This window comes from Salvia splendens, chromosome 22 (genome assembly GCF_004379255.2).
Source record: "Salvia splendens isolate huo1 chromosome 22, SspV2, whole genome shotgun sequence".
In the NCBI taxonomy this organism is placed as follows: Eukaryota; Viridiplantae; Streptophyta; class Magnoliopsida; order Lamiales; family Lamiaceae; genus Salvia; species Salvia splendens.
Genome location: NC_056053.1, coordinates 20,512,455 through 20,536,806, shown reverse-complemented (window position 1 = coordinate 20,536,806; position 24,352 = coordinate 20,512,455). Strand labels below are relative to the sequence as shown.

The following is a 24,352-nucleotide window of genomic DNA, read 5'->3' as shown; positions in this document are numbered from 1 at the left end:
ATTAGTTATTTTATGTAAAAATATTAATATTAATGGTTAGTGTATATAAATTAAATATATAGTATAAGAAAAATATTAATATTAAGTAATAATAAATTATATTTACATATAAAACATATTAAATTTATGTGTAATTACAAACTCATATATTTTAAAAATCTAGTGATTATTAAAGCATAATTAAAATATATATTATAATAATTTCTTAAAAGAATATAAAATTAAAATGAATTATTATTTTATGTGGATAAAAATATCATTTTTTAGTGTATAAGAATAATTAATGTTCATATTATTTCAAAATGGTCATACGGTGGAGTGGTAAAAGTGTTGGTATATAGAGAAGAGATCATGGGCTCAAGTCTTGCAAACAATAAATTTTGAAAAATTTGACTGGCCGGTTTCGCCGGTCAGCAGCGGTTTCTAGGGGTGGACCGGATCGCCTACCGATCCGCGGTTGAACCGGCCGAACCGGCCGGTCCGGTCCGGTTTTTACAACATTGGGTAAAAGTAACATCAATATCAAAAGAACTACTCCGCGGTCGGACTGGCCGATCCGATTTTTAAAACATTGGGTAGAAGTAACATCAATATCAAAAGAACTACTATTGGTGAAGCAAATAAAGACACACAAAACTCGTACATCTAATCGACTTAAAAAATTATTTTGCATCGTTTAATTATTTAGTCACGAATTCACTTACTTCATAGTTCATTCATAATATGAAAAGACAAATCCTCAAAATGGTATTTCAAAGAAAAAAGGGCGTAACATGCTAAAAAAAGAGGGAATTTGAATAGCCAAGAATGAAATGCCCAAAATCTATATGAATTTGATATAAATTGCGAAACCTATAAAACAGCTTAGGCAAGTCATCCTTGGCTATATCAAACTTCCCTCTACTTTTTCATGCTACACCGATCTTCCATTTTCTATTTATCAGATGAATTTGAATGCAAATGAGCAATTAAGTATTTATAGATAATTAGAGGATAAAAAGTGTGCCTCATCCTTGGACATGAATCCAATACGTTTTTCATCTTTTGGAGGGAATGGAATCTTGCAGCTTGAAGGAGGGACCAATCAACCACACCCATATCTTTGTTGTAATTGTATTCAATCCAAAATTTGTAACACATGATAAAATTGAGATTGTGAGAGGTGGGTGTGTGTGAATTCTGTGTAAATGTCATTGTATGCTAACTAAGGAATAGATTCAAAGTGTAACCAATCTCATTTGTAAATTCCCCAAGCTTTTAAACCATATTTTCCATTTGACCTATTTTTCGTATATTCTTGTAGTATACCACAAGCCAATCCCTATGTCCACTAGTTAGAAAACAATGTCAACTCCAAATGACTCTATTTGCTTTCAAGAATCAATCCTTTTTAAAGTGTGGACTTGTTGATCGTGTGATGTGCATATTAATTAAAGAAATTGGCCATATTAATTGACATCGATTAGTTCATTTTCATCCAAGTACAATAATTGTAATTATCCAGGTTTACAATAATGAAAGAGAATATATTGTATATTTAATTACCTCATTATGCATTCCGAAACATTCATCACTAATTAGAAATAAGAACTTTATTAATTAATAGATGAATTATTGATTTATAGGTCAACAACTAAACCTCCACATTATTCAAGCCTTCATAATTGGTCCACGATGCATAGTTAGGGCAACCACAATGGTTTTCGCCCAGGCATAGCTCAGCCACAAACTCCTTCTGCCACATCATCAGCACTAAAAATCCTCCTGTCACATCATCAGGACAAGCAAATAGCCCAACAATAGCCTAGCCACATCACTCAAAATTATATAAAACAAATAATTGACAATCACACAAAATACGAAATTAAATTTACGACACAGATACCGGAAAATTCAATAATTTCATTTAAATTAAAAAAAGTTCATTAAAAAATTTACATAATTAAAAAAACCCCTCTTCCACACACGGATTATGGAATTACAAAATAAAAAATTACAATCACGCAAATACGGAATTAAATTTACGACACAAATACGGAAAAATGCAATAATTTTATTTAAATTAAAAAAAAGTAAATTCTAAAAATATTACATAATTAAAAAAAAATCTGTTAGCCGATTCTGGGCCTACAATGGCGGCTAGCGGATCGGCTAGCCGTTTTGCCGCTCGCCGCCTACAATGGTTCGGCTAGCGACCGGCCAGCGCCGGGAATCGGCTAGCCGGTCCGCTAGCCGACCATTGGAGATGCTCTTACACAAATATCGCCTTTGAGAGAGGATCTTGTTTCGGCCCTACAAATGGACTAGCAAGAAACCCATTCTAATTTGGTACCAAATGCGAATGACTTCATAATTTACTCAATAATTATTGTTCGCTTAATTAAGTGAAGTGTTGACTATTGGAACTTGTATATGCAATAAAATAAAAAACATATTTCCATCCTTAAAAATATGTTCAACTCGATATAAGTAAGCGACTAAAATTAGCGGAATATATGACGAACACATTCCAGCTTATCAACAGTTGTAAATCTTTTGTCTTTCTTCATTTTTATCACCACTTTTTTCTCATTTGTCATCCACATTTTCCCGCAATTCTTTACTTTACTTTTTAATTTCAACAAAGTGTTGATTTACGAATTTAGGATTCACAAAAAATTAATGAATGGCATCACCAAAATCTAAAAGCTATACTTTAAACTTAAACGAAAAGCAAGCTCAAACTTTGTAAAAAAATGTGAATAAAGTATATGGTCCATTTGGAACACCCAATTTCTGCATGCACACTTCAAAATGCATTTTGCACATAGAATACTCTTAGGCCATGTTTGGTTGTCAGGATTCTGTCTGGGAAAGTAATCTGATTCCTTAAATTTTAAATTCCTGTGTTTGTTTCCGTTTTTAATCAAACTGGGAAATTAATCAAAATCCTGAAACAAGGAAAGTTAGTACAACTTTCCAGGATTCTGAATCCTAACTTTTCTTAGATATTCTTTTTCCCAGTTTTAGGATTCTTACATATTTAATGTAATATAGTACAGTTTATTATTATTATTATTATCATCATCATCATCATTATTATTATTGTTATTATTTATTACAATGTTTTAAAAATAATTTAAAAGTATAAACCATACTTAATTTCAGGATAATAAATAACTATAATTCAAATTATCATAATTATAACTATACTATTAATATTTATTTTTATTTTTATTATCAAAATAATAATAATAATTTTTTAAATAATTAAATATAATTGTAATTATATAATAATATAATAATTATTAATTTATAAATTAGTAATTAACAATAAAATTGTAGTGAAATTTTAAATTATAAAATTTATTGAATTAAAAATTATGTAAATATAATGATAATAATAATAATAATCTTATTTATTATTATATTATTATATATTATGATGTATAATCCATATTTAAACTATCCATCGTAATAATAAATAAAATAATATAATTATTATCATTTGTAATTAATAATTTATTAAATAATATGTATTATTATTTTTTATAAATAAAAAATAATAAGTATATTTTTAGTTTGGTGTTTAAATCAAATATATACTTCAAATCTTGATATTTTCCAAACACGGGAAAGTAAAGTTATTAGAAATCATATTCCCGGGATTCATTTTCCCAGGGATCATTTTTCTTGCCAACTTTACTTTCCCGCCAACCAAACATGGCCTTAGTTTTCAAAATAAATATATTTACAGAATCCAAATGGCGGTCACAACTGCTTTCCTATTGAGTCTCTTCTCGTTAGTTTAGTTATATGGAGTACTTTATATTTCTGGTCCATGATCTTTGACACGTGGCTACACCAGCTTTAAGATGTATTTTCGAACTCTATGTAAAGATATTTTATGCTACTAAAGTAAAAATAATTAAATTCCATCCAACATAAACGAATAAACGTGGCAGACGAAATATTCCTCTCCACATGAAAAGCATCATATACATGAGAGCATCCATAATGAGGCGGATGATAGCACCCATCGTTCCATCCAATATAAATGAATAAATGTGGCAGACGAAATATTCCTCTCCACATGAAAAGCATCATATACATAAGAGCATCCACAATGCGGCGGACGATAGCGCGCATCGTTCCATCCAACATAAACGAATAAATGTGGCAGACGAAATATTCCTCTCCACATTAAAAGCATCATATACTTAAGAGCATCCACAATGGGGCGGACGATAGCTCCGCCACTGTGGGTGCGCGGACGATAGGGCATCGTCCGCCCACTGTGGGAAATGCGGACGATGGCGCGGACGATGCAACGCGTTTTAAGTTTTTTTTTTCTTTTTAATTAGAAAATTTTGTTCGTATAAATACCGCATCCTCAGATTTCATTTGTAACTTTGGCAACGGCCCCTACCCCGACCCCGGCGACAATTGCCTACTCGAATTTGGCAACGGCCTCGATGGCACGGACGTTGTTGGATACGCACAACGCTCTTATGAAGTGTACGGATCCGACCAAAGCCGAATATCTCCAGGGGTTGATCGATGAGTTGCGCCGGAAGTTGGGGCTTTTGTAGAATAGTCAATTTTTTTTATTTATAACCATTGTAACTTTTCTTAATTAATGTATTATTTGTCGTTTCTATTTAATCGTTGTGTTTTTTAATTAGTTTGCATTTATATATTTGAAAACATTTAAATTAATTAACAAAATAATAGTAAAATCTATAGGGTGCCCCTTAAGGCGCCCCACTGCTGGTGGAAGGGCAAGAGAATAAAATGTTGACGTGGCGGTACATAGGGCAAGCTTTAGGGCGTCCCACTGTAGACCCTAACCAATGATGAAAATTAATAATTTTGGCGCCGGTTGTCTCCAATTCCATTTCAAATATTTTTATGCAGGAGTAATAAATATTTTAAAGATTGGAATCGTTGGATAACTAAATTACATCATACTTCCTCCATTCCACAATACTAGACATTTTTTATTTAGCAAAAAGTAACATTTTTTCCCTATCTACTTTATTCTCTCTATTTTTCTATTTTATTATCTCTTCACTCAATATATTTAATATTTTTTTTCAATCTATGTGCTAAAATTAAATGACTCTTGTACTATGGAACGAATGGAGTAATAGTTTCAATAAAAGTAGAAAAAGTTTTTTTTTTCTTATTTTTCTTTATTTAAGGAGGATCGACGATGGTTCCCCATCTACCCCCGAAGTGACTCGGACCCCCGACCTAACGGTCGGAGGTGAAGCGTCTTACCACCGAGCTGCGCTTCGTTGCCAAGGTGGGAACCAACGGGTCCACCTACCTTCCCCTAGCACGGGTCCAGCTTTTTCCTTCCCCTGGCACGGGTTCAGGCCACCAGCCTCCCCCGATGCCTGGGTCCAGATCACTCCCCCGATGCCTGGGTCTAGGCCAGTGAATCCATAAGCCCCAGGGGAAAAAATCCTCAAGATGCGCCTCCCAGGAGTCGAACACGTGACCTCAAGGATGTCGCGGTATCCTTGCCTCTCTCCTCAACAACTTGAGTTAGGGGGCTTGCCCTAACATTAACTCCCTAGCTCAAGTTGCTTGCCCTAGCATTCATTTAGCATTAGCTCTTGTGACAATTAATTTCTGATTCTCAAGACATTAAAATCATTATTCTGCTTGTTGATTTAAATTTAACCTACTCCCCCACTTTATAATTTCCGAATACTCATATAAAATCACCACCTAAGAGATTAATTTATTAAAATAGTGTTCGATTGCCAAGATAAAATAATACCAAGATATAATATACGATTGAGTTGTAAAATTATTTTAATTATAAGAAATTAGTTATGATTAATTATCCTATAATTATCCATCTAAAATTGAATTAAGAGATTAAATTTCATTAACCAAACGAGCTATAAATTTAATTCTATATATAATCTTGAAAATCAAACACATCCAACTGGTTTTATAAGAGCGTCCACTATAATGTGGACGCGGCTATAGCCGCGAGCGGGGCGGAAGCGGGGCGGTAGGCGCGGCTATTATAGTGGAGGGGGTGTCCGCCGCGAGGGTGGACGCGGCTGGTGGGGGGAGGGCGGCGGACGAGGCTTCGCCGCGAGTGGGGCGAGGACGCGGCGGGGTGGCTATAGCCGCGCCTATAGGCGCGGCGCCTATAGTGCCACGAAGATTAGCCGCGGCGGTTGCGATTAGCCGCATGGTTTGAATTTTTTTTTTTTTCGTTTTTCATATCTATATAAATACCACTCTCCCTCCTCCCCCACTCCCATTTTCACAACATCCATACACCCACTTTCTACAAAAACACTCTCTACAAAATGCACCGAGGAGACGACGAATCACCCGACACTGAGGAATCGGGATATGACAGCAATCCATCTCAGCCGTCGGGTTTTGCCGGATATGCTTCTCAGCCGTCGGGATTTGGCGGATATGCGGCTCCGTCACAGTCTTGGAGTTGGAATCAATCACCACCACCGTGGGCATCGAGTCCACCCCTTCCTCCATCTCAGTCGTGGAGATCCTCACCAACGCCGCCCGCTTTACAACGGAATCTGAGTCGTTCCGCTTTTGGAGATTACCGACCCAACCTAGACGCGCTTCACCTGGCGCGGCCGGGTTCCCCTTTTCAAGCCAGCCAATCTCCAATCACCGAAGCAGATCAAGACGCATTTGATACTATGTTGGGTCTGCTCAGTACCGGCATCCCAGATACGCCGGTAGCGCGGGTGGAAACACCCGTTCCGACCCGAGGAGGTGGCGGCAGCCGGGGCTCTGGTGGCAGTAGGGGCAGAGGCCCTAGGGGCAGAGGCCCTAGGGGCGGAGGCGGCAGTCGTGGCACCGGCAACGTCGGTGGACACTCGGGCAGCTCCCCCGGCATTGCGAGTAGCGAGGGCAGTGGCCCCGGCGGTAGCGGTGATCAGCCCGAGGGGTCCAGCCGCGGCAAGCCATACAGCAAAGACGAGAGCATTGCCGTGGCGAAGGCGTGGGATGCTATCACTTCGGACCCCGTGGTTGGTACCGATCAGGAGTCGGGGAGCTTTTGGAGGCGCGTCATGATGGCATACGAGGAATTGAAGCCCGACGGCGCCGAGAAGCGCGACCCAGAACAGATCCGAAAAAAGTTCGGTAGGATACTGCGGGCTACCAAGCTGTTCGCGTCCATATACGAGAACAACCTTCGCCACGCCGAGAGTGGCAGAAGCGCAGAAGATGTGAAGACCCTGTCGGAGGGCCAATATCGCAAGACGGGCCAGCCGAAGTTCACCTTGTGGGAGGAGTATCTTGTCCTCGCGGATTGTCCGAAATTCAGGTCGATCGTGGCGAACGAGGTGGAAACAGCCGGTGGCTCGAAGCGCACAAGGCACAACCTTGCCGGGGAATACAGCAGTGGGAGCGGCTCGCACGAGTTCGAGCAGTCCGACGAGCAAGTCGAAGAGCCAGCCGCGACTCACATTAGGCGACGACGGCCCATGGGACAACATGCCTCTATCCGCAGAGCCAGAGGAGGTAGAAGTGCTTCCCGCCAAACGGCGGCCGCGTCCGGATCGCGCATCCCCCAGTCTGCCCCAATCCCACAGCCCACGGTGCAACCCCACGAGGTATTGGCCAATAGCATAGACGTAACGTTGATGCAACAACTGCAAGACGTATGCAGGTCATACGCAGGGGAAACTGACCCGTACGTCAAGAACGTCTACAAGAGGCTCATCAATCGGCTTGAGAGTCGACTGGGGTTGGTTGATAATGCGCCCGGGGATACCGCGGCCGGCAGCAGCGAGAGAGGAGGAGGAGAAGAAGAAGAAGAGGAAGACGAGGAAGCCGACTCCGACACCGAGTAGACGGTGCCGGAGTTTTGTTGTTGTATTTTATTTTCATTATTCGTTGTATAATTTTACCGGTATGCAATACAACGAATATTCGGCCTAATTACCTCGTATTCTAGTTATTTACACTGCGATTATTTAAATTACACTTGATTGAAACTAAAAAATATTTAAAAATGAAAATTGATTATAAAATTTTGGGGCTATTGGAGTTGTCCACTATAGTGGCGGAAATAGAATTTTGGGGCTATGGACAAAAAATTGGGGCTATGGACAAAAAACTGGGGCGGGGCTATTGGGCGTGTCCACCTTATAGTGGACACCCTAATAATACAAATACGAATATAAATATAAATATAAATTCATAAGAGTAAGAATGATGACCTAATAATTGTGAGTATTCCCGAAATCGGAATTCCCCGCTTTCTCTCTGCGCCATTTTCCGGCATATCGCACCGCCGCGGCGACGCCATGAAGGAAGCGGAAGAAGACACCATTAATCCTGCCGTCTCCGAGATACAGCAGCAGCTTCACTCCCTCTTGGACTCCATCTCCCGCGTCCAAATCCTCAAGGGCAAATGGTCGCTCATAACCACCAAGCTCACATCTTTACACCACCGCCTCTCTGGCCTCTCCACCACCGCCGCCAACAACAACAACCCCCTCTCCTCAAACCTCCTCCGCTCCATCTTCGCCACGTGCTCTTCCGCCGCCTCACTCTCCTCACTCTGCCACTCCCCCACTCCCCCCGCTGGCAAGCTCAAAACCCAAAACGACGTCGACTCGTTGTCAGCGAAGCTCGACGCCCACACCAACGATCTCCAAATAATCGTCAACAGCGGCTTGCTCGCTCAAAACGCCGACGTTTCGCCCTCCGCGAGGAGGGAATCCGTCCGGGCTGAAATCGGTTACTTGATGACCCGGCTGCAGATCGGGTCCACCCAGTCGAAGAGCTCCGCCCTAGAATCGCTGATTGGTTTGTTACAGGAAGACCCTAAGACTTTGCTGATTGCGGTGGCGCAGGGGATTATTCCGGTGCTCGTGCGCCTTCTCGATTGCAGCAGTTCCTCCGAATTGAAGGAGAAATCAGTGAGCGCGATCGCCAAAATCTCGACGGAGGATTCGAGCAAGCACGATTTGCTGGCTGAGGGTTTGGTATTGCTGAACAATTTGATGCGAGTGCTCGAATCCGGGAGCGTATACGCCAAGGAGAAGTCGTGCATCGCGCTTAGGGTTTTGAGCAATTCGAAGGAAACGCTAGGGCAATTGGATCGAGAGGGGGCATTTCTTCGCTGTTGGAAATCTGTCGAGAAGGAACCCCCAATTCGCAGGCGCTGGCGGCTAGGGTTCTGCGGAATCTAGCCGTTTTCGAAGATGTGAGGGAGAATTTCATCGAGGAAAACAGTGTATTGATATTGCTGGCATTGTGCAATTCAGGTACAGCATTGTCGCAGGAGAATGCGATTGGGTGCTTGTGCAATTTGGTGGCCGGAGACGATGATTTGAAGCTGCTCGTTGCACGGGAAGGTGGAATTCAAACGCTGAAAGATATCTGGAACTCTGCCCCTTCTGCTCAAAGTCTGGAGGTAGTTGTGGAGATGGTGAGAGCAATGGCTTCGTGTCCAAACATCGCTGAATTCCTTGTTGCTGATGGCTTCCTCTGCCGCTTAGTTGGTGTATTGAGCTGTGGCATTTTAGGGGTTAGAATCGCAGCTGCCAAAGCTCTCCCTCATTTGGCTTACAATACCAAAACAAGGAAGGAATTGGGGGAAATGGGGTGCATTCCTCACCTTGTGAGCATGTTGGATGGTAAGGCGGTCGAAGAGAGGGAGGCAGCTGCTGAATTGTTGTCGAATCTCACGAGTTATGTCGGAAATAGGAGAATTTTCAGCAAGGAAGACAAGGGTATTGTGTGTGCAGTTCAGCTACTGAATCCTTCACTAGACACCTTGGATAAGAAGCATGTCATGTCGATATTAGGATCGCTGCTGCATAGCAAGAAATGCCAGAAGCAGATAGTGGCGGCAGGCGCCTCTGCTCACCTGCAGAAGCTCGTGGAGGCAGATATCGAAGGTGCTAAGAAGCTCCTCGACAGCCTTGGACGGGGGAAGCTGTGGGGAGTTTTTAACCGCTCCTGACAACGCCTGAGGTGAATCGTGTCTCAATCTCTTTGTAAAATAATTTATTTGTTGGTTTTGCTCTGTAATTTTTTTGGTTATGGTTTGTTAGTTTTCTTACACATTGTTCATAAACTGTTGTTGAAGTTTGTCGTAGGAAAGTAATGTGGTTAGCTGATGAAAGTGCTTGTATAGCTGACATGATTAGTTGTTTGTGTTCATCACAATAAACTCAATTGAGCTTATTAGTTCTGCAATCCCTTTGCCATTCGAGCTCGTCCTCTTCGTTGATCCAACGATTCGGTTAACTCGGGCTGCATCTGTGCAGTTTGGAAGTCCCATCATGCTATGTTATTTTGTGATATGTATGCTTCAACTTCTGACTGTTGAAGCATTAGTTTACAATGGATTTTGTAAAAGAAACTGGTTATGTGATGTTATGGCACTGACAATCTTATTGAAGTTAGTTGGGTGATGTGGACTTTAGATTTTATATTTAGCAAGAAATAATTCTATGATGATTGCTCAGCTACTGAGATTTTATTATAGGTGGTATTATATTAGTTAAAATTGGTAATAATTTAATGCCAGTTTGCGGTTGATTGTCTGGTTGAGAAGGTGTAGAGGTATCTATCTCTCTTCGTCACCTGCATGTGCAATCAAGGCATCTCTTTAGGTGGTCCAAGTTTCCGATGGCTGCACCGGCCAAGTTCATAAAATTTTTTGAAATTGTCTGCATTTGGGTTTTAGAGCTTGTTTGCTAAAATATATTGTTATATTAGAAAATTGATAAAGATAAATATTAATGAAAATGATAGAGAGAAGAATATTAGAAAGATATTAAATGATTGGTATTGCATCATTTGATTGCTAAATCAATTTGGTGAAGTGATAATAATATTAAGAATTGCACCATTTAAAAAGTATGGACGCGGTGTGGTGTGGCCAATATGAGATGGCAAGAATTGCATAACACATCATTTAAGAATCATAGAGCTGTCTTTCTTAGTTTTGTAATTTGCAGTACATCTTATTAAGAATCATACTCCCTCCGTTCGCCATTAAATGTTCCATTTTCCCTTTTTCGTCCGTCCGTCAATAAATGTCGCATTTCACTTTTACTATATTTGGTAAGTGGATTCTACATTCCACTAATTCATTCCACTCACATTTTATTATAAAATCAATATATAAAAGTATGCCCCACATTCTACTAACTTTTCTACTCACTTTACTACATAAAGTTAAACAATTTCTTAAAACTCGTGCCGGTCAAATATGAGACATTTAATCACGAACGGAGGGAGTAATAATTTATGAGATTATTTTTTTTGGACATTCTAAAATGACAAAATGAGATTATTTTTCGTATGTATTACAGTATTATGGTAAATCTATGTCACAACCACTCTCTTCAGATATTAGTAAGTCAATTCCTAAACCATCCAAACCAATCGTCGTTCCTTTCCGAACCTATTTCATTAATTTTTCCATACTCTCCGAGGGGGACAAATTCACACAATGTATTGTGATGAATGTAGAATTGCAGATATAGTAAGGAGTTAGGACCATATTATTAAATTATGCATGCATGCATGAACTTGAATCCAATAGAATATTACTATCATTTGGTCCTAATGGGGAAAAAATATTGCCATCATTTTTGTTTCTAATTTAAGTTTCCGAAAGCCCACATATTACTTTTGAGTTATGGGCTGTTTGCACTATTGTTGATAGCCCATAACATATTCATCATTAGTAGTACTACTATAATTTCTAATTTCTATTATTCCTAGTACTTTATTTTTCTTATACGGAGTACTATTAATTAAATTGTGAAATGGGCATTGGGGTTTCAAAATTTTCAAGTGTCGTGGTGCAAGTTAGTTATGTGCTTGAACTTGAAGATTTTACATGGGCGAGTGAAACATTTCTACGTGATATCAGAACATGTCCAAGTGAGTATGTATTTTGATGCACACGTGAGGGTGTGTTGAAAAATGATATAAACTAGATAATTTTGTATCTAACCTAACTGTATAAATTTAATTTGTACTCCTATCTTATATTATGAAATATAAAAAGGGAACCATTAATAGACTAATCAATTATAGAGCAAATAATTCATTCTCATGTTTCTTCATAGTCAAAACAACACGTGGGTCCAAACACTACTTAACATTAACATAACAAACTACATATCTTAATAAGTAGTAGTAACATATATCTATTCAAACACTAGAAATCATCTCCTAAATAAACTTGAATTTGCAAATACATACACATATAATCAAACGACGACGATATGGCGCGCCTTGTTGGCAGACATGACAGTGAGAATGAGGTACACAACAAGAGCCAAATAGGAAATGGACGAAGCAGCAGTAGCCTTGTGGCAGAATTTCCCAAAGTAGCCGCAGATCGCCACCCACCCAGCGTGGCTGTTGCCGTACTTCCCCACGTACCCCACCGCCGTCGCCGCCGCGCACGCTGCCATCAGCAGCATCGTCACCATCTGCGCCCCAATTTTCCACCAAATTAAAAACTAAACCTAATTTTTCACTAAAAGTAATCGAACATTTATAGAGTAGATACCAAATCATGCAGGAAAATGTAGAAGTAGTAAGCCGGATCCACGGCCTTGTTACCGATGTAGGCGAAGAAGAGCGAGAGGATCGTCAGGGCGCACACGATGAGATTCGTGTACGCGAAAAACCTGAGAAATACTCCTTGTTATATAGTATATTAATTAAATCGATTGTTAAGAAGAATTGATTAAATGGAAATGGTGTGTTACTTGAAAGTGGGGGAGTAGGTGTAGCGGGCGTCGACTTGGATGCTGAAGACGACGGAGGTTTGTTTGGCGGTGAGCATGATCCATGCGGCGGCGAGAGTGGCGGCGGCGGCGAAAAGCCTGAGGGAAATCTGGGAGAGGAAGAAGAGTTTGTGGGTTTTGAGGGGTGGGATGGGGAGGGATTTTTCTGCTGTAGTTGTCGCCATTATTCTCTTCTTTTTTTTTCTCTCTCTCTGCAGCAAGTTATTGAATGCAGAGCAAACAGGTGGAGGGAGTGATGAGGGTGGGTAGTTTATAGAGGAGAGGAGTTAAGATTTAAACGCAAACGTGGTAAACTAGTTGAATAAAGGTAGGTTCGGAATTTAATACCATTCATTAACTGTCGTGTAAACAAACTACTCATCTAAGTATAATAGATAAATGGAATTTTTTTTTATATAAAATGGAAGTTTATTATTTATTTTTTAAGAAAAAGTAAACATGTGATGAAATATTATCCAAGTTTGATTTAACACGAGTTTTAAGAAATGTGAAAAAAAATTAGTTGAAAAGGTTAGTTGAATGGGAGTCGCACAAAATTATATTAATTTTATAATAGAATGTGAGTATAAAGAGTTAGTGGAAAGTGGAGACCATTTACCAAAAGTAGAAAAAAAAAAAAGCAAAGTGGGCAACTTTTCACGGACAGACGAAAATGGAAAAACTGGACATCATTTCATGGATGGAGGGAGTATATGATAAATGGAGTTCGTATGGTTATAACCTATATTGTTGCTACACGTCTATCGGTCTATGGCTTTTAGGCCATCCGCAACGCTGTCTCTTATCCGTCTCATCTCTTCACTATTCATGAGCACCACTGTACTTTTCACTTCATCTCTTAACTAAGAGACAACATCTTCAATTTCATTTTTTATTTTTATTTCCAACAAATTCAATTAATAAAAACACACTTTATTTAATAAAATAAAATTACAACTTAAAAGTCTAAAAAAATTAAAAACCACATTAATAAAATCCTAAAAATAATAAAAAATGCATAATTTAAAATCTTCCGCTCACTCTCTCTAAATTCAAAATCTCAAAACTCAAAGAAGCAGAAGAAAGAGTTGTCTAATGATGATCATGTGCGTCTACTAGTTGCCAAATTTTGTCCAAATGTGCTCCATTAGATCCTCCTGGAGTTGGGCGTGGGCGGTAGAATCACGTGTCCTTGCCCGAACAGACAACTGCTCTTGCATAGACGGATGCACTCCACTGCGAGGCGGACTACTTGCGGTAGAGCTTCCCGGGGTTTCATGGTCGAACCAATTTCCCGCCTCAGGTCCTTTGTCGGCGACAATCATGTTGTGCAAGATTATGCACGTATACATGATGTCGACCATATTCTCCATAAACCACGTACGATCCGGGGCTTTGATAATGTTGAATCGAGCTTGGAGAACCCCGAACACTCTCTCCACATCCTTGCGAGCAACCTCTTGCTTCTGCGCAAAAGGGCCTGTTTTTCGTTCATCGGTCTGTTGAACGTCTTCACGAAGGTTGGCCACTTCGGATAGATGCCGTCGGCAAGATAATACCCCATTTTATATTGCCGGTTGTTAGCAATGAAGTTGATGGTCGATGCTTTACCATTCAAAACTTCGGTAAAGAGGTCGGATTGGTTGAGCATGTTGACGTCGTTGTTTGATCCGAGGACCCCGAAATACGCATGCTAAATCCATAGCCGGTAGTCGGCAATGGCCTCGAGTATAACGGTGGGGTGGGTGCCTTTGTGGCCGCTCGTGTATGACCCCCTCCACGCCACATGACAATTCTTCCATTGCCAATGCATGCAATCGACGCTGCCAAGCATCCTGGGGAATCCGTGCACTTGTTCGCAGAAACTGACAATCTGCGGTGCTTGGCTTCCTGAGAAATTCGTCGATGAAGGCTGCCCGGACGTCTTTACAGAAGTTCATCAAACACATTCTCCCAGTGCTTTCCCCAATGTGCAGGTATTCATCGAACAAATCCGCCGTTTGTCCAATAGCAAGCTGACGGATTGTTGCAGTACATTTCTGGAACGTCGTGTGACTGGGACGGCCAACGGCGTCGAACCCTTCATGAAAGTACTCTTCCCGGGCTGCCAATGTATTTGCGATATGCAGAAATAGCCGTTTCCGCATGTGTAAACGGCGACGGAAGTAGGTCTCTCCCCATACCAGGTTCTCACAGAAGTAATCACGTACCAACCTTGCGGCGGCTTCCTCCCGGTTACGATGGATGTAAATCCGGGATCGCCTTTGAGGCGCCTCGGCTTCCTCCTCCTCCTCCCTACGTCGATCTTCTTCTAGCGATTCTTCCATTATTCGACACATTTGCTCAAATGAATCAATGAATGAATTAAATTTGAGAGAAGAATAATGTTTTGAGATGGAAATTGGAGTGGAAAGACGGATGATTTGAGAAGAATAGATGTGTGTTTGTGTGTATAATGAGAATGAAAGAGGAGTATTTATAGAATAAAAAAATTTTAAAAAATGATTTATTGCGTCAGCATGACGACGCTCACTCGCGGGCCGATGAGTGGGCGTCACGCCTAGCTCCAGCGCGCGCCACGTGGCGCTGGCGCGTGGCGAGCTGTCTCGTGAACCCACCCTCCGGGACGAGACGGAGGGCTGCATCGGCGTCTCGCTGCCGTCTCGTCTCTCCGAGACGAGACCGAGACGGGGCGAGACGCGTTGCGGATACTCTAATTCACAATTCTATTGGGATGGATTCGTAACTACTTTGAATAACAACCTAGGACTTTTCTATATATACAAATTAGATACAAAGTTCATTTTATAAGTATAATTTTTGTTTTGTTTTTTTCATTTTATAAAAACAACAGTAACTTTTACAATGTCGAGTATTATTTAATTTGTTACTTGGTATATAATTTTCAGAGATACTTGTTTGTTTTTATGTAATTCTATCTAAGCTTTGTCTATGACATTTGATAAAGCATCAAATTAAGTATTTAAAGGATAAATGATCAAAACTAAAAAATAATGATTGCCGAATTGCGTGATTCATATTCCAAACAAAAAGATGAGATTAAAATAAATTAGTACTAAAAATAAACATATTTAAGTATCGTGTTTAGAGTGTTTTTAGTGATGAAATGTGCAACCCTATTTTATACTCCTTCTGTCCATGAAAAATAGAACATATTGTGAATGACACGGGTTTTAATGTGGAATTGGTAAAGAAAGAGAGAAGGGAAAAAAGTAAGAGAGAAGTAGGGTTAGTGGAATGTGGAATCCATATTATAAGTAAGAGGGAATAGAAAAAAAGAAAGAGAGAAATTGTTGAAAACTTTCCTTTTATAAATCTACTCTATTTTTTGTGGACAAGAAAAAAATGACAAATGTGCTCTATTTTTTATGGATTGGATGGAGTAAAAAATATTGTTAAGTATTAAAATGCTGCGCGCGCACTTCTCCATCGTCTATTCCGATCGAAACTAATGTTAAAAGCATTATAGTTAACCGAGAAAATTACCAACAATAAACCAACAACAACTTAATACGAATTACTGATATAGAAGAAATAAATAATTAGATATGATGCGGTACTTTTTATAGAATTATAAGCTCAAACAAATTTATGTCTAAACATATATGTACATAGAATTAAACCAACAACAACTTAATACGAATTACTGATATAGAAGAAATAAAATAATTAGATATGATGCGGTACTTTTTATAGAATTATAAGCTCAAACAAATTTATGTCTAAACATATATGTACATAGAATTAAACCAACAACAACTTAATACGAATTACTGATATAGAAGAAATAAAATAATTAGATATGATGCGGTACTTTTTATAGAATTATAAGCTCAAACAAATTTATGTCTAAACATATATGTATATAGAATTAGGAAGGTGTATATAGAATTAGGAAGGTGATCAATTGTTAACTAATTAGCCATCCAATCCTCTAATTATTAAATTAGGGGATCTAGTGATTGATATAATACCAAGTGTATTATATTTTAAATTTAAATAATTATTAAATAAAATTAAATGGTATTAATGTCAATCCACTCTTATTAAAATTATCATAAAACTTTAAATTTGCGTAACTCTCTCAATTTAAATTATTTTTTCAAAAAAATATATCAAATTAAAGGTAACTTTATAAGGATTCTAACGAGATTTCAATTGCATATATTTCGACGATGTTCGGATGATGAAATTTGATGATTTTTATTTCAGTTTTCGTATATGTTAATGATTTGACGAAATCTCAATATAATGCATATAAAATCTCAATATTATGCATGTAAAATCTCAATATTATGCATGTAAAATCTCAATAAAACTGGGTTAATATTTTCGTGTACTTGTGTTGGAATACTCATGTCATTGTGTTGATATTTGTAATACACTATGTTAATATAAAAAAATACGAAAATTATGATATGATAACAAAATGACGATCTTACCCTTTTGTTGATATTTTGCCTACTATTTATTGAGATTCGTAAGATTAATCTCATCCACTCATTTTAAAATCTAAGGGTGGAGATTTGGTCTTGATTCTGGAGTATTGTGCTATAAGCAATAGAAGATGACCCGATAAAATTAATATCAATATCCCTCTTACAAGTTTTTGTCTAAACATATTTGATACATGGATATCTTTATACTTAAGCACCCTGGGTCATAATTTGAAGTAATGATGTTACGATATTAAGTGCTCACTTAAGTGTCGACGTTGGACATGCTTGTACTATTCCATATTTCATAATTACACAAAAAAATGTCGCATGGTTTGGTGTTTTAAAGCGACAAATTAAATTAACTATAAAAATACTCCATAAAATAGAGAAATTGGGATGCGACATATTAAATGCATGTAATTAATCAATTGGTAAGTACTCCATTTTTCAAAGATTGCGGCTTTTTCGCACTATTAGTAATACTCCGACTTAATTTTATGTATGTCTAATTTTGGAAACCATAATTAAACAATTTATTAGTGTTGTTTGTGGTAAAGCAAACTTTTACACTATCATTATCATTTCATTCTCTTATTTCAGCACTACACTCCAAGTTTGTGATAACATGACTAAAGCGTTTATGATGAGCAAAATTCTAGTTAAGGGGTGACGGTTTATAAAGCCCACGAGGCCGGCAATGAGTTGTGCTAACTATTAATTATGTCTTGTATTTAAATCAATATTTTCAAACAACTTAATTTGTAAGTTATTTTTGTTTAATTAATAAGAGCACCCGCAACGTGGGCCGCCGGCGTTCCGTGTTTCGTGCCGGCGGAACGAAACCGGCGCGCGACGCGTTGCGGGGGTGCGTTTCGTCGCCGTGTCGTGCCCATGCCGTCGCGGGTGCCGTCGTCGCGAGACGCGGCACGGCCTGTGCCGCCACGCGCTTCGGCGACGTGGCTCGCCCCTGCGTCGTGCGTGACGCCCACTCGCCGGCCCGCGAGTGGGCGTCGTTACGTGCTGACGCAATAAATCTTTTTTTTTAAAAAAATTCGATTTTATCGTTTAATTTTTACCGTTTTTTATTTTTATTTTTTTACTCTATAAATACTCCTAATTCATCGTCATTTCACACACAACTACACATCTATTCTTCCTAAATCACCTTCATTTCCACTCCAATTTTCATCAAACATCTCATCAAAAAATGTCCGGCGAAGGCAACTTCGGCGGGTGGGATCTCAACACGTTTACCGATTGGGGGATGATAAGTCGTATTCTAGGCCTCGGTTACTGGTCAGTATGACAGGTTTAAATGATTATATTTGCAAAGCAGTTGCTCAAAGTGTGCAGGATAAGTGTTCTGACCAGTAGGGAAGTTCCGGAGTGTTCGGGTAGAAAAAGCGCCAGCATGGTCTCATACTGATCCGTATACGTGCTGAAACGGCTTGAGATGAAGAAGACGGATAGCTGGGACGGATTACCCACAATTAAGGGCAAAGAAGTCAAATTGCAGCGAGGATTTACCCTAAAATCAAGGGTAGCCTCCCTATAAAAGGTAGCCAAGTTGGAGAGAGAAGGAGCAGCCGGGGGGGGATAGACTTCAATTCACCATCATCTTTAGGTAGAGAGTTCTCTCGGTAATTTCAGTCTTTCAGCCGTGTCCACTTCTTGCCTCGCCGAGCCATGATCACCTGACGTTCAGAATGTTCCCGAGTTCCAGTCATCGTCCGTTCCAGTTAGCTAGATCGTAGTTCCAGTCAGAGATTTTATCGCCCGGAGTGGCAAACAATCTTTAAATTGCTTTCGTAGTTTAATTAGTTCTCCGTCTTTACGTTGGATTTCTGTTACATTTTGGGATTTTGTTGTTTTGAAATGCTTGCTTGGATATCTGAACGTGTTAATGCTATGAAGTTGATTTCCGTTTCGTTCATTGTAGTGTTCTTTTCTTTCCTTGTCTAGTTAGCTTAGATCTAAGATATCTCGGTGTTTTAAGTGCTAAATCTCTAAATTCTGTTACGTAACAAATTTCTTTAGGATAGGTAAACATGTACTATTTGATCTGGAAGTAGATCGTTGCATGCAAGGCTTCGTTTTATTTTCTGAATCGATCTTTCATGTTGACCAGCATGCAGTAGTCCAGTTTCAGCGTTTGATTTCAGATTTGATTTCTTAGTTTTAGATCTGTGTTCGCGAGTTGTTAATCTGCGTTTGCCGGGTTGGATCTGGAATTGTTATCTGAGTTTAAGTTGTGTTGTTGGAGAAGACGATGTCTACATCCAGATTGGGGACCACCTTACTTTTATTTACTTTTGCTTTCTTTTGTCCTTCACCTCTGGTTGTACCTGCAGATCTGTCAGCCTAGTCACCACTACCTCCACTACACTCTGAATATTCTGTTTAGCCAAAAATAGAAATACCGTCCTTTCCAAACAATTTCTGTTACACCATGTCCCCTCATTTCCACGTACACAGTTGCATTCCATGATCTGCTCCCCCATCCTAGTCAGTAGGACGCCACCCTTTAATTACTCGCCTAGGTAGAAACTCAACCCGAGCGTGGTAGCTAACCAACCCTCCAAAACATCACCGCAGTAGTTTAAACGCACCATCTCTGTGGGATTCGACCCTTACCTCCACTATACTGATCAGTAGAAGTGGGTTGAGGAATCTTTGAAGACGAGGTCTAGGCTTAGTTAGGATCTTTATCCTGCCAGTAGGATATATCCTCACTTGAACGACACCTACGCACCTCGTAACCTCTTCAAATGGCGCCGTTGCCGGGGATGGATGGCGTTTTATATACTATTGTGTGTGATACTTTGGCGTAAATATTGTGTATAATTTTTTCTCTTTTTCTTTTGTTTCAGTTTATGAGAAGCAGTTCGGATCCTAATCCGTGGAAACCGAAGATACTTCAGCGAGGATCCATACTTGTGACCACTCGTTCTGGCCTGTCAACAACTCTGTCTGACCTAGACACGAGTAGCGACGAAGAACAGGACACCATAGAAGGACCAATTCCCGTGGAGTTACCACTGTTGGAAGGCAATCCAGGAATGGCTGCCAACATGGACGAAGATCCAGAGATCGGTACGCTGAATGCGCATACCGAAGGAGAACCACCGCAAGCTATCGTGGTCACCCCGGGACAGACTGCTTGTGACGTGAAGCCTCATGTCATAGCGATTCTACCTACATACTGCGGGAAAAGCTATGAAGGGCCGTATGAGTTCCTTCACGAATTTTGTAAGATTTGTAGAGCGCAGAGAAGACCAGCAGGAGCGACTGAAGATGATTATAGGCTGAAAGCTCTGCCATTTGTGCTCAAGGGGGAAGCGAACACCTGGTTCATGCGCTTGCCCCCTGACTCTATTGAGACTTGGGCCGACTTCAAGTCAGCATTCCTGGGCGAGTTTTTTCCGTCATCTAAGACAAGCGCACTGAAGAGAGAAATAACGAATGTGAAGCAAGGATATGACGAGCCCTTGAGCGACTATTGGGCAAGATACATGGGTCTTTTGGAATCGTGTCCCAACCATCGCATGGCGGACATTGAAGTACATCATACTTTCTACGAGGGCATGAACGCGGTAACCAAAGACCTGGCCAATTCATCTTCGGGAGGAAGCTTCACGCAATTACGGGTCAGCGAAGCGAAGAGAGTCCTAAGGAAGCTACTGAATGCAAAGAAAGAGTATGACCATTCAAGGGAAGGATACAACCGAGAGCGGGCTGCGGTTGCATCGACTACTGATCAGGAGAACAAGCTGGAGCAGAAAATGGACTTGAAGATGGATGAACTGAAGAAGTCACTTTTGAGTGCCATCGAGAAGAGCACTCCACCACCTCTCCCAACTGGGAACTACAAGGGTGCAGAGCAGGGGAATCAAGGGGCCCAATACGAGCATCCGAATGACTTGATCAGTACGGAGCAAGCTAATGCTGCTGGGTATTTTAACCAGAATGGGAATTGGATCCAGGGGAGACAACGGGACGCACCATGGAGGGACCACCCGAATTTTCGATGGGGAGAAGGGAACCAAAACCAGAACCAAGGTCAAGGCCAGAACCAATATAACCCTCACCCAAACCAAAACCCTAACCGTGGACCAGCAAACCCAGACTTCCAGCCCAACTGGTCAGGAAGAAACCAACAAGCCCAAAACTATAACCCACAAAGCTCAAACTCGAACCCTGTTTACGTGCCACCCCATCAGAGAAATTTCCAAAACTACCAAAATCAACCAAACCAAGCATCCCAACACCATCAGAACCAGAATCAATTCCAAGCCCAGCACCAGAATCAATATCCTCAAGATCAGTACACTCCTCCTGCCCAATATAACCAATACCCGCCTAATCAAGGACAGCAAACCTTCCAGAACCATCAACACCAAGGGCCGGGTCATTTCCAAAACTCGAACAGGCCGAGGAGATCCGTTGAGGACATGATGAGTGAAATGCTAGCATCACAACAGAACATCAAAGGAGAATTGCAAGCCCATAATGAGGTCGTGCAGGGGATGCAAAATGCCCAGAAAGAACATAAGGCGAACATGGATATGATGAATAGGCAGTTAGCTCAACTGGCCAGTTCGATGGGTGATTTGAAGGGAAATGCAGGAAAACTCCCATCTACAGTCCAAATGCCCGAGAAGGCAAATGTGAGTAAGGTCACGTTGAGGTCAGGAACTACTTATGATGCACCTCAACCGAAACAGCCGAGTGAAGGATCGAATGGAACGAAGATAGGAGGCGAGACAATTTCAGCCGAGGAAATAGGGAATTTCATGCCTCGAATGCAGGATCCATTCTTCCTGGATGATACACCAAGTATAAGAGGTGAACCCGATGCCTTACTGACCAGGAAGGAACCTCCTCAAGAGAAAAATCCCAGAATGGAGGCTCGGACCCAAGAGCTACCAAAGAAAGTTGCTGAGGAACCCGTAGAAGAGAAAAAAGGGGAGAAACCATTCCCATTCCGATTTGTTACAAAGAGGAAGAAAGAGAACCCGGTCGACTACTTGTCGATTTTTGGAAGGTTGGACGTCACCATACCATTCCTCCAAGCCGTGAAACTACCCCCGCTCGGAAAATTCATTAAGGATTTCATAGCCGGGAAAGCTCAAAAAGATGGACAAATCATGGTGGAAGGGATCGCATCCGCAATTGTGCAAGAGAAACTGCCGCCCAAAAGGGCCGATCCAGGTATGTTCACTTTACCCATAACTATAGGGGATGTGAAGGTTGAACATGCGATGTGTGATCTTGGAGCTTCCATTAATGTCATGCCATTATCAATCTATAACCGACTGAAAGGAGTGAGGCTGTCAAACACTAGGGTGTTGATCCAGCTGGCTGATAGGTCGTGCATAAGCCCTGAAGGAGTTTTAGAGAACGTGTTGGTTAGAGTACAGGAGTTCACATACCCTGCTGATTTTTATGTGATCAAAATGAGTGAGCATGAAGCGAGAGAGTCTAGTGGAGTCTTGTTAGGGAGACCTTTTTTGAGAACGGCTAAGACAATAGTGGATATGGCCGAGGGGACTATTTGCATTGATTTTAATGGTGAGAAGTTTACTTTTGATATAAATGATGCCATGAAGAAACCCATTGATTCTGAAAATCTATGCTTTGTTGATGTGATTGACCCTCTAGTCCAAGATTTTCTTGAGACCGAACTATTACAGGAAAAACTCCAGGCTTTAGATGCTTGTGATCAGGCCGACGAAGAAGCTGCTGCGTGGTGTGAGTTGATCAGTAGCCAGGGGTTGACCGACGAAGAAATAGAAGGAGCGATCAAGGAATTCTGTCAAAAGTCGGCGTTCATTGGAGCCGCAGGGGCCAAGCTTCCAGTCAGTACGGAAGAACCTTCAGGGGAAGACTTAAAGAAAGACGGGGAGGCCCAGAAAAACCCTCTACCCGAAGACACACTTCCACCCCAAGTCGAGCTAAAAAAGTTACCATCGAACTTGAAGTATGCCTACCTCGGGGAGGAGAACTCATATCCCGTAATCATCAACAGCAGTCTCACAAAAGAACAAGAAGCGCGGCTACTGACTGTGTTGAATAGGAATAAGAAGGCAATCGGATGGAGCCTTACAGATCTAGTAGGGATAAGCCCCGACGTTTGCATGCACCATATCAGGCTAGAAGAGGGAGCGAAGGCTCATCGAGATGCTCAAAGGAAGGTAAACCCTAACATGCGAGAGGAAATTTTAAAGGAAATCTTGAAGTTGTTGTCGCTAGGGATTATCTATTCAGTGCCGGACAGTGAGTGGGTCAGCCCGATCCACATGGTTCCAAAGAAATCCGGGATCCAAGTTGTCAAGAATGAGAGGAACGAGCTGATTCCAACAAGGCTGGTCACGGGTTGGCGAATGTGCATCGACTACCGGAAGCTGAACAACGCAACAAGGAAGGACCATTTTCCTTTGCCTTTCATCGACCAGATATTAGAGAGATTAGCTGGGAAAAAATTTTTCTGCTTCCTAGATGGGTACAGCGGGTACTTCCAAATTCACGTGGATCCTGAGGACCAGGACAAAACCACTTTTACTTGCCCGTTTGGAACCTATGCATACCGTCGCATGCCTTTCGGTTTATGCAACACTCCAGGTACGTTTCAACGATGCATGATGAGCATATTTTCCGATTTGATTGAGGAGTGCATAGAAATATTTATGGATGACTTCACGGTTTACGGAGACTCGTTCGACTCTTGCCTTCATCATTTGGACATAGTTTTGGAAAGGTGTCAAGCAAAGAGTCTGGTTTTGAACTTCGAGAAGTGCCATTTTATGGTCACCGAAGGGATAGTCCTAGGACACATAGTCTCAGAAAGAGGTATCCAGGTGGATCGAGCCAAGGTGGATGTCATATCCAAATTACCATTCCCTACTGATCAGAAGGGAATAAGGGGTTTCCTGGGACATGCTGGATTTTATCGAAGATTTATAAAGGATTTCTCCAAAATCGCCCAACCCCTTACCAGACTGCTTCAAAATGATGTGGAGTTCGTTTTTGATGAGCAATGCAAGGCAGCTTTCGATCTTCTCAAAGAAAAATTAGTATCCGCACCTATCATACGAGCTCCTGATTGGAACCATCCTTTCGAAGTAATGTGCGACG

General features: G+C 40.7%; 1 protein-coding gene across 1 annotated transcript; it reads right to left on the bottom strand.

Moving 5' to 3' along the window:
- Positions 1–12,039: 12,039 nt before the first annotated feature.
- Positions 12,040–13,027, bottom strand: LOC121786390 (CASP-like protein 1F1). The gene is made up of 3 exons (XM_042185019.1): positions 12,741–13,027; positions 12,539–12,659; positions 12,040–12,458 (listed from the first exon to the last, which is right to left on the bottom strand). Exons 1-3 carry the CDS (start codon positions 12,941–12,943, stop codon positions 12,234–12,236), a joined length of 549 nt encoding a protein of 182 aa, XP_042040953.1. The 5' UTR covers positions 12,944–13,027; the 3' UTR covers positions 12,040–12,233.
- Between the last annotated feature and the right edge of the window lie 11,325 nt (positions 13,028–24,352).

Excerpts from the sequence above, each read along its gene's own strand:
- LOC121786390 (XM_042185019.1), bottom strand. The coding sequence starts at position 12,943 with ATGGCGACAACTACAGCAGAAAAATCCCTCCCCATCCCACCCCTCAAA. Across the intron at positions 12,660-12,740 it reads ACCTACTCCCCCACTTTCAA|GTTTTTCGCGTACACGAATC; the intron begins GTAACACACCAT and ends AGTATTTCTCAG. Across the intron at positions 12,459-12,538 it reads ACATTTTCCTGCATGATTTG|ATGGTGACGATGCTGCTGAT; the intron begins GTATCTACTCTA and ends ATTGGGGCGCAG.